An 11,124-nucleotide genomic window follows, 5' to 3' on the forward strand; every position below is an offset into this window, starting at 1 on the left:
TCATCATCCATCCATCATCCATCCATCATCATCCATCCATCATCCATTCTTTCATCCATCCATCAATCCATCATCCATCCATCATCCATCCATCATCCATCCATCAATCATCATCCATCCATCATCCATTCTTCCATCCATCATCCATCCATCATCCAGCCATCATCCTTCCATCCATCATCCATCCATCATCCTTCCATCCATCATCCTTCCATCCTTCCTTCCATCCATCATCCTTCCATCCTTCCTTCCATCCATCAGATCACACAGAGGAGACGTTAGTCCTCACTTCAACACTCGTCCTCATAAAAACAGAACAGGAGGAGCAGTCGAACGTTCAGATTCAAATAATCTGATAAACACAAACAAATCTCAAAGATTATGAACGTTGTGTTAAAGAAGCTGAAAGCAGCTGCTGAACGTTGGAGCAAAAGAAGCTGCTGTAATAAAACGACAGAAACCAGACTGAAGGGGCTTCCTCCCCCATCGTCATCATCATCATCAGCCAGTTATACAACACTTTGAGACCACATTCATGTAATAATTACAAACTGAATTTTGAGTTCATCAGGGAGGAACTTAAATGTTGTGAAAGGACGGTCTTCTTCCCCTCATATGAAACGAGGTATTTTTACAAAAAATCTGACGTTTATTCTGAAATGATTTAGACCTACAGGCAGATTTATAAGATTCATAAGTATTAGAAGTTCTGCTGAACTGAAACTTTTAGTTGTATTTTTCTAAGAATATATCAATATTTTGGATATTTTTCCATTTAATATTGTACTTTGTTAATTCCACCATAAAATTACATGTTTTAGAGAAAATTATGTTCATAAATCATGAAATTCAAACGAATTAAAATGAGAATCGGGAAGATAAAACAATTTTATAGACCTCTAAAGAATGATGGAAGTGGACTATTTGTGTGTGTTTATTTATTTATTTATTTTAGTAACCTACCTTGACCATCACCACTCTGCCTGTTCATCACACTTTCATCCAACAAAGAAGGATAAAGAGATTATTGAGTCTCAACAGAGATAAACTCCAGCCTGTCCGTCTAATCACCACAACATCATAGTTTGAGTAACACAAAAATAAGTCTGAACTGCAACAATACCCAAATGACAACAGTGGTGACACCAGTGACGTGCAGTAAGAGGAGGCCGTCATCATGACAAGTAAAATACTGACACTGAGAAGACAAAATACATTTGACCACTTGACTGCTCTATAAAATTGTTTTCTGAATTATTTCAACACTTCAATGGTCAAAGTTGTGAAACTGATGCACTGCCTGTTCAAACAGTGTGGGGCGAGGCAGTGTAGTGCTGTGGTTCACCTCTGGGGGCGCTGTGTCACATACAATATATGAAGTAGATGGTTGGTGCATGCCCACTGCTCTCTCTCTATATCACCAGTATACATGTTAGATTACACATGTGCTGCACATGCTGATGTTCTACAGACTAATATATTGAATCATGTGTGACATTTTTCTTTTCTAATCGGTCACAGGGTGAAGCAGAAAGTAATTGAGGCCTGGAGTTTGACACCCCTGGGATAAGGGATAGGTCAGGAAACCCAAGCAGAAAAAGGAAAGTCTTAATCCCAGTCTTCAAACTGGACAATGTGTCAGCCTCACAGACATAATCTGGAAGTTGGTTCCACAAGAGAGGAGCCTGAGAACTGGAAGATCTTCCTCCCATTCTACTTTTGGAAACTCTAGGAACCACAAGTAAACCTGCAGTCTGAGAGAGAAGTGCTCTGTTAGTAAAAAAAATGGAACAATAAGATCTGTAATATAAGATGGAGCTAGGTTGTTGAGGGCTTTGTCGGTTGAATTCAATTGTGGATTTGACAGGGAGCCAGTGGAGAGAAGCTAGAACTGGAGAGAGATGATCTCTCCTGTCAACTGTCCTTCAAACTCTGGCGTTAAACGAGATCGTTGGACTGATTTGTCTGTTGATCTCACACTTCGTTCTTCCCTCACTTGTGAATAAATCCCCAAGATACTTGAACTCCTCCACTTGATGCAGCACCTCGCCCCCAACTCACTGAGGACCTTCCACCCTTTTCTGACCACGGACCATGGCCTCAGATTTGGAGGAACCGATCCTGATCACAGCAGCTTCATACTCGGCTGCACATCGCTCCAGTGAAAGTTTGAGATGGCAGCACACTGATGCCAACAGGACCACATCATCCACAAATAGTAGAGACAAAATCCTGAGGCCACTGGACTGAACTTTGTTCATCCCCAGGAGAAGTTCTGTCTGTGTTCTGATTTGCTCTTTGGCCAGTCACCTAGGACCTGTCTGCTTTGGGAGACCCTATAAGGGTCATTAGACCCAACAGCATAGCTTCTGGGGTCATTGAGGCACATAAACTCTTCACCATGATAAGGTGGCGATTCGACGTAGGAGAACGAACAGTAAAGCTTCTGTGGTGTGTGCGTACATGTACTTGGGTCACCTGGTTTCTCTCTTGCTGTTGCAGCGCTAAGCGTCCTGCAGGCATGTCCAGCCTCTTGGGTCGTATCTGTGGAAAGAAACAGAAGATGAGCACACTGGAAAAGTCAAAGATGGACTGGGATGCTTTTAAATCAGAAGAAGGCATCACAGAGGAGCTGGCCATCCACAACAGAGGCAAAGAGGGGTAAGAGATGCTGACCATGCACCGTTAGTCACAAACTCTGTGAAAACATTGTTTCACTGAAACAGGATATTTTTGTGTAAAATGACCCCCCTGCTTTGTTGAAAACAAGTGCTACTATTGCCACTGTAGCTTAAAATGTACATATTTCTGTCATAATGAGGATTATTATAACTACAGTAGTCCCTCGCTACTTGGAGGTTTGACTTCTGTGGACTCGCTCTTTTGCAGTTTTCCAAAGTCAGATCAGAACGTAACCCCTGCGATAAACGAGGGACTGCTGTACTACTGTTCCTAAAACAATATTTTTAAATGTTGTATTTTTCATGGGTACCTGATGCACACAGCAGTGCACATTTTTAATAAACTCACAGACTTATGACCATAAAATGTGACTTTGTTACTAAAGTGTTTATCAGCTGTTCATGTTTATTAATTAGATATTAGCTGCCAGCTGATTAACAATAAGGGTTGTGTCAGCAGCAAGGCTGCGGCAGGTTCTTTCATCAGACCAATAACTCTCCAACTCTCAGAACTTGTTGCAAACATTTGTTTTCCAACAGTTTGATTGTAAAAGAAGTGATGAAGTAGAACATGATCTTCTACTTGTAACTACTAAAACCTTAAAAATAACCATTTTTACTCACAGGGAAGAGTTCCTGGCCATTATTCACAGTAAAATGACCGACTGGGCTGCGACAGGTTGAGGAACGGCACAATGAAGGGGTCTCCCATATGTGATACTATTTTAATGGAAATACTATATCAAAAGTAAATAAACTAATTCTGCAGTTGCGTGGTTTTAAAAATGGCGGGGTTGATTCTGGTGAAAGTGACGTTCTCGTGATTGACGTCTCTCTGGCCAATCAACGTCCAACAGTCTGCTGACATCAGATCTTCAACTTGACTCGGCGAAGGAGGTCCTAAGACCTGAACTCAAGCAGGTGGGACCACCCAGTGGAAAGACTGAAGCGTTTTATCTGTTTGAACTTTCTTGCTGCGTTAAAACATGAATTTTATTGTCCAACAGTACGTCAGAAACGTGGTTCATTGTGGTTTCTCCTTACACTGATCATTAATCCAAACATAAATCAGAATATAAACTTTAATAATCATTGCATGCACATCTACACCTGATTTGGAGTCAACTTATAACTCAGCCAGTTTTGCAGATGTTGAGCTAAACTTTGGTGTGGCAGCAGCTGAGAGTCGTGCACAACATTTCATTACTTCCTGAGGTTGTGCATCACATCCGCCACAAGGTTTGACTCAAATCCAAAATGGCTACAACGCTGTCCCTTCTGAACACGAGATGGTCTCGGTCTAAAACTCCGGCAGGATTTATGCATGTCAGGAGCTGGTCTGGTCTTCACCAGCTTCTAAAGTCCTACAAATCTAACCTCCAGTCAAGTCAAATTTATTTATAAAGCACATTTACAAACAGCAGCGGTTGCCTAAGTGCTTAACAATATAATCAATGGAAGTAATTTAAAGAAAAACATAATTATAAAATGTAATTAAAAGCATCAAAAGAGAATCATAAAAACACAAAACAATAAAATACTAAATCAGATCATACGGTGTTAAAAGCCAAAGAAAACAGGTGTTTTTAGCAGAGATTTAGAAACAGGAAGTGAAGTGTCCTGTCTAATGTTGATGGGCAGGTTGTTCCAGAGTTTAGAGCCACGACTGAAAAAAACGTTTTCCTCTGAGCTTCAACCAAAAGCAGCTGATCAGATGATCTCGGCCCCGAGAAGGAACAAATGGTTGAAGTAGGTCAGAGGTATGAGGGTGCAAGGTCATTTATGCACTTAAAGGTCAACAGAAGAATTTAAAAATCTATTCTGATACGTACAGGGAGCCAGTGAAGGGAGGACAAAACTGGTGAAATATGATCAAGCCTATGAGTTCCTGTTAAGATCCGAGCTGCAACATTTTGGACGAGCTGGAGACGTGACAGGGAGACCTGACTGACCCCAACATAAAGAGCGTTACAGTCCAGCCGGGTTGTAATGAAGGCATGGACTAGTTTTTCAAGGTCGGATGTGGTAGACACTGATTTAAGCTTATAGCTGTCTGCTTTAACTGGAAGAAGTTTTTTTTTTTTGGTAGAACAGAGTTAATCTGTTTGTAATCAGAGTCTAAAACCATCCTGAGATTTGTAACAGACTGTTTAAGATATGGCTGAAGAGAGTTGAGGTTTACAGGATCAGAGACAGCAGTAGCGCTAGGGCTAAACACAATGACTTCATTCTTCTGATCGTTGAAACTTAAAAAGTTTGGAGCCATCCATACCTTGATGTCATCTAGACATTTTAACAGAGGGTGAATTATGCACGAACTGTTGGGTTTTACAGGCAGATAAATCTGACTATCATCAGCATAACCATTCATCCATCCATTATCTTTTACCCGCTTCTTCCATTTTTGGTCACGGGGGTCGCCGGTGCCCATGTCCGGCAATCACTGTGCGAGGGGCGGGGGACACCCTGGACGGGTCGCAACTCCATCACAGGGCTCATCAGCATAACAGTGAAACAAAATACCATGTTTCCTCAGGATAGACCCCAATGGGAGCAGATACAGAGAAAACAGAAGGGGTCCAAGAATCGAGCCCTGCAGAACCCCACAGGAAAGAGGCACTGAAGCAAATAAAATGTTACCAACATTAACTCAAAAGCTTCTGTCACTCGGATATGAGCATTCAAGTGCATGAAAACACCCGACAGATTCCAGAGTCGTTATTTATGAAACGAAAGCAAACCCTCTGATCCAGCTGCTCGTAGAAGCTCCTTCAGCAGCGAGAACTCTCAGCAGTGGTTTTCTGTAGGACTTTATGGGTCTCTCACATGGTTGTGGAAGAACTGTGGCCCACTCCCCTTTCCAGTGTTGCATCAGTTCTTTGAGGTTTGCAGAAATTAATTTTCGCCCGTTTCAGAGAAATGCAGTTTAGTTCTGAACGTCTGCGTGGACAGGATCTGATGTGTGGAAGGTCTGATGTTCTGTTTTGTGTGTGCTTAGGTATGTGGAGCGGAAGAACTTCTTGGAACGAGTCGACCACCGCCAGTTCGAGCTGGAAAAAGAAGTGCGACTGAGCAACATGAAGCGATGACACAGAGAGCAGATGGACACACACTCCTGCAGAGAAGAACAGATGTTTGGACTGCGTCTAGCTGTTGTTTTAATGACAGGGCTGATGTTCTCCAGTAATCAGAGCTCAGATCTGCGTCTGGCTTCAGACTGTTCCAGTGTGCGTATATAAATATGTTCAGATTGTAGAATGGAGGCGTTTTCAGTGACCTGCTACGGTTCTTGTGAGAACCAGTAAGAGTGTGTGTTCTGTTTACATCATCATGCGTTTGAGTTTCATCTTGAGTCGTCTGATTTCAATTTGGACCTCACAGCATCTCTTTACTACACTTTGCAAAGTTTAAGATCGTCCAGCTGAGTTAGCTAGCTGAGATAACTGCTCCTGAAAATGTGGTGAGCTTCAGGACTGTGAAAGTTGCTCCGATCCAAGCTGCAGCACAACACAGACTCCGTTACAGTACGGTGAATATAATATATATAATATGGTCTCCACCACCCTGATGAATGTGCTAGAGTTTTGGTTAGAATACTATGTTTATATCTCTTAAAACCCCAGCTACTGCTACTCATATTCTTTGTCATTGAACAGAAAAACAAACAAACGTGTTTGGAGGACAAATCTAAAAAATAAAAAAGTGAAATAAGCTGTTCTCACCCTGACACTTGTACTTTTTAAAGCAGAGTACAAACACCTAAAGCTGAAATACCTTGTTGACCTCGGATACTAAACTCTGAGCATCAGGCTGACGGCTGTGAGGCTTCACAAGTACTCGAGTAATAACTGTAATTATTCATGTATTTCTTACATTAAAGGTTGTCCCTAACAGTTTGCTCAGAAACGTGTCCCTCGAACAGATTTTGTTGTTGACCACTTTTCTGCTAAACCATGTCAGAATCCCACCTGCCTGGATGGGCTTGAAGTTTCAGAGGTCAGGAAAGAGTCAAAGGTAGAAGGAAGACACGTCTGCTTTAGCTCATCAATCACGATCAAAATAAAGTTTCTACAAACAGTTCATTCTAGAAGCTTTTTACAGCAGGTAAGAAAGTGTATTTCACAAAAACAATTTACAACTCGCTTATTTACTCTTTTAGTTCACTTTGAAGAAAAAATATATGTATATATGTACATATATATATATACAGTAGATATATATATATATGTATGTACATATATATATATATATATATGTATGTACATATATATACAGTATTTGTGTATATATATATATATATATAGTCCCTGATCTGACGGATAGTGAACCAACCACTGGTGTGATCTGAGAAACCAGTTTATGAGAGCTTCTAGTCGTTTATGGCATAGTCTGAGGGTCGGACTGTCCCTTTAACGGGCCGGCTCCTCTGCAGATGGTCGGACTGTCCCTTTAACGGGCCGGCTCCTCCTGCAGATGGTCGGACTGTCCCTTTAACGGGCCGGCTCCTCTGCAGATGGTCGGACTGTCCCTTTAACGGACCGGCTCCTCCTGCAGATGGTCGGACTGTCCCTTTAACGGACCGGCTCCTCCTGCAGATGGTCGGACTGTCCCTTTAACGGACCGGCTCCTCCTGCAGATGGTCGGACTGTCCCTGACCTCCCATCACAACTTCTCATTAACTCTGTTCCTGTGTCAAATCATCACGAGATCCTGAACTGTTTCAACAAACATTTTGTTGCTTCTAGTTCTTTATTTGACACAGTTACTAATGGAAGATCAGCCACTTCACTTAATAACCAAACTTCTACAAATCAAATCCCTCCTACAAGTCAATCCTCAGTTAATCACAGCTTCTCTTTTTCTCCATTCTCAGTCAGTGAGGTCAATAAACTGTTAAAAGATCTTGATCCTAAAAAATCTGCAGGTCCAGATGAACTTCCACCTTATTTCTTAAGGCTGGCTGCTCATATCATCACAGTCCCTGTGACCCACATCTTCAATCTCTCCATAAGACAAAACTCCATCCAGACACTTGAAAACAGCCTTTGTTCTTCCTTTGCTGAAGGGAGGAGACCCCCCCTCACTGAACAACTATGGACCAATCTCTAAACTCTGCATTTTAGCCAAGGTTCTAGAAAAACTGATAAACTCTCAAATCAAAAATGACCTGGACTCATTTAACATCTTACCTCCACATCAATCTGGTTTCAGGAAACAACACAGCACAACCACTGCTTCACTGAAGGTTCTTAATGATGTTGTTGAAGCACTGGATGCTAAGGATTATTGTGCTGCACTTTTCTTAGACCTGTCTAAAGATTCTGACACTGTGGATCAGAACATCTTGTGTCATAAACTCTCAGAAACTGGTTTCTCAGAACACACCATTGGTTGGTTCTCTAACTATCTTTCAGACCGGAGGCAATGTGTTCAACATAATGGTACTTCCTCCAGTTATTTAACAGTCAACAATGGTGTACCACAAGGCTCAGTCTTAGGACCCACCCTCTTTACAATCTACATACATAATGTAGGTAAAAACATCCCTAATGCATCCATACATTTCTATGCTGATGACACAGTTGTTTATTGTCGAGCTAAAACAGTTGCTAAGGCTTTCCAGCTTCTGAAATCTGCATTTAACTACATCCAGACTGATTTGTTCCACCTCAAACTTGTCCTAAATGTCGAAAAAACCAAAGGGATGCTTTTTTCAAACAGGAAGTCTGTCCCATCATTTCTTCCTCTGATTTTATCCTCAAATGGTGTCCCCATTGAGTTTGTTGATTCCTATAAATATTTGTGTATCTTGGTCGACTCACATCTTTCTTTTAAGCTCCATGTGGAAAACTTGATAAAGAAACTGAAAGTTAAACTGGGTTTCTTTTTCAGAAACAGATCCTGTCTAACTCTGAACCCTGAGGAACACCTTGTATCTGTGACTTTCCTTCCCTCAATTGATTTTGGTGACATTATTTACATGAACGCTCCTACAAGAACCCTGCAGATGTTGGATGCTGCAGATGTTGGATGCTGCAGATGTTGGATGCTGTCTATCATGGTGCACTAAGATTCATAACTGGCTGTGATTATCGTACCCACCACTGCACCCAGTATTCACTGGTTAACTGGACATCATTAACTTCACGCAGACTCTCCCACTGGTACATCTTCATCTTTAAATCACTTCCTGGTCTGCTGCCTTCATACATCTCCTACATGTCTCTGTGTGAGTGCAGCTACAGCGTGCGCTCTCAGGACATCATTACCTGCAGTGTTCCCTCAGTGAGGACTGAACTAGACAAAAGGGCCTTCTCCTACTCCGCTCCAGTTTCCTGGAATATCTTACAAAAAGATTTGAAGCTCTCGACCTTTGACCTCTCTAAGTGGCTTTAAGAATCTGTTGGACTCCTGGCAGGGACCAATGCAGACATGTTCCTGTTTTTAATTTTATACATTTGTCTCGGAATCTAGCTGGTTTTTTTTTGTTTTGTTACCTTTTTCCTTTTAGCCATCCTATTTAAAAAACAAAACAAAAAAAAAAACTGTAGTATGACTTTTTATAATTGTTTATTGTTGTTGCTGTTGTCCATTGTTGTCATCTTTCTTTGTTGAAATCAGGTCTCTCTTGTAAATGAGTCCTCGAGGCTCAATGGGATTTACCTGTAGAAATAAAGGTTGATTGATTAACGGGCCGGCTCCTCTGCAGATGGTCGGACTGTCCCTTTAACGGGCCGGCTCCTCCTGCAGATGGTCGGACTGTCCCTTTAACGGACCGGCTCCTCCTGCAGAGGCGGTCCGGACAGTCAGCGGCTCCTCTCCTCCTCCCTGACCTCCGCAGGGTTTGATCGCCACCATTATTTCATTCGAGTCTGTGGGGAAGTGATCCGGACCGGAGGTTCTGAACAGGCCGAACCGGCGGTGGACGGACAGTCCGGTGCGCTCCGTCCCAACCGGAGACTCTGCTCCGCGGAGAGGATGGAGGTCTGACACCGGAGAGCTGAGGAGGAGCTGTGATCCAGAGGAGAAGCAGAGAGGAGTGACAGCAGCAGCATGTCTGTCCCGGTCAGTCTGTCTGTCGCTCGACCTGTCTGTCTGTCGCACCGGGCCCACCGACAGCTCCTGAACACACCCAGTTCTGCTGCTGGGTCAGAACCGGCCGAGCAGGGCCCAGCTGAGCCTTCAGCTGATTGTTTAAATCAGCTGAAGGCTCAGCTGAAGGAGTGTCGTGTTTAGCTGAGCGCGACCACGTTTGTTTTAGTGCGTGCTGCTCTTTGTGCCAACAATCAGCTAAAAGCTAACAGCAGCTACAGCAGCTGGGCTTTAAAGGAGCAGTTCAGCGTTTTCTCTGAAGGCCACGGACGGTTCTGCTTAGCTGGCTATTTCTGAGGGGGGGGGGGCGGGGGCTGCAGCTTGTTGTTGTTTATCACATTCCATCAGGTCCACAGTGCCTGAAGGATGCATCTGTGTGTGTGTGCGTGCGTGCGTGCGTGCGTGTGTGTCTTCTGTTTGTTCTTTGCCTGGAACTTGTTCAGTAATTTTTGTTCTGTTTCAACGACTCCCGTCTCAAAATGTTCGGCTCATCCTGGACATTTGTGTAATTTTTACATTTTTAAATCTTTAGCTAGTTCAGCCATGTTTTCCTGTGATCTCTTCACATCCGTCAAACTCTTTAGCTGTTTTCAAAATGCTCGTTTCAGCTTTGGTTCTGGTTCATCTTCTTTTAGCTTCTTTGTGCTCGTTTCAGCTTTTTTTTCAGCTACTTTTCAGATGTTGTTCTGCTCATCACAGCTGTTTTTCTGTTTATATGCTAATTTCCCCTTTAGCTACTCTTTCTAATCATTTCAACTTTTTTCAGCCTCTTTTTGCTACTTTCAGAATTTTTTTTTTTTTTAGCTTTTTCAGCTTCATTTTCTAGTTTCAAAATGTCTGTGCTCTCTTCAGCCTCTTTCTGTATTTAGCTTATTCTGCTCATATCTGCATCATTTTTGCTCTCCAGCTTGTTCTACACATTTCTGTTGTTTTTCTGCTTCTTTCAGTTTTTATTTTCCTGCTCTCAACAAATGTCAGCTGCTCACATTCAACTCCCAGTAACTGTTTAGTGGTGAAATGTTTTCAGCTGCTTTCAGCAGAAAACACTGAACAATAAGCATTCATGCTGCAGTTTCTCCAATAACCCGTTATTGTTTCATGTTTGTCCCAGTTTTCAGATGAAGTCTGCTCCACAGCTTTGAAAGAACCCAGACAAAAATACATCGGAGCATCCGACTCGGTCAGGACACTGGGTTTCTTTTTGTTTGTGGTTTTGTTGCAGAACGTCGTAGTTTAAACCTGAATAGATCCCAAAGACAACGTGGTTTTAGTGAAACGAGTGAGAAAACACCTCGTTCTGTGGAGTTCAGACGTCACTGTAGGAGTGTTGGAGCTCAGACGTAACTATTCC

At 42.5% G+C, this 11,124-nt stretch overlaps 2 protein-coding genes across 2 annotated transcripts in view; both read left to right on the forward strand.

Annotated features, from left to right (window-relative positions):
• The window catches only part of cfdp1 (craniofacial development protein 1), a 21,634-nt gene extending 15,211 nt beyond the window's left edge, over positions 1-6,423 (forward strand). The window contains exons 6-7 of the mRNA XM_037683223.1: positions 2,503-2,661; positions 5,680-6,423. Of these exons, the coding sequence (XP_037539151.1) occupies positions 2,503-2,661; positions 5,680-5,770 (250 nt within the window). The 3' untranslated portion in view covers positions 5,771-6,423. The remainder of the gene's footprint in view (positions 1-2,502; positions 2,662-5,679) is intronic.
• The window catches only part of bcar1 (BCAR1 scaffold protein, Cas family member), a 106,400-nt gene that overhangs the window by 47,417 nt on the left and 47,859 nt on the right, over positions 1-11,124 (forward strand). The gene's annotated exons all lie outside the window — the stretch shown is intronic.

The sequence above is a fragment of the Nematolebias whitei genome, chromosome 10 (assembly GCF_014905685.2).
Source record: "Nematolebias whitei isolate Nwh7 chromosome 10, NemWhi1, whole genome shotgun sequence".
Classification (NCBI taxonomy): Eukaryota; Metazoa; Chordata; class Actinopteri; order Cyprinodontiformes; family Rivulidae; genus Nematolebias; species Nematolebias whitei.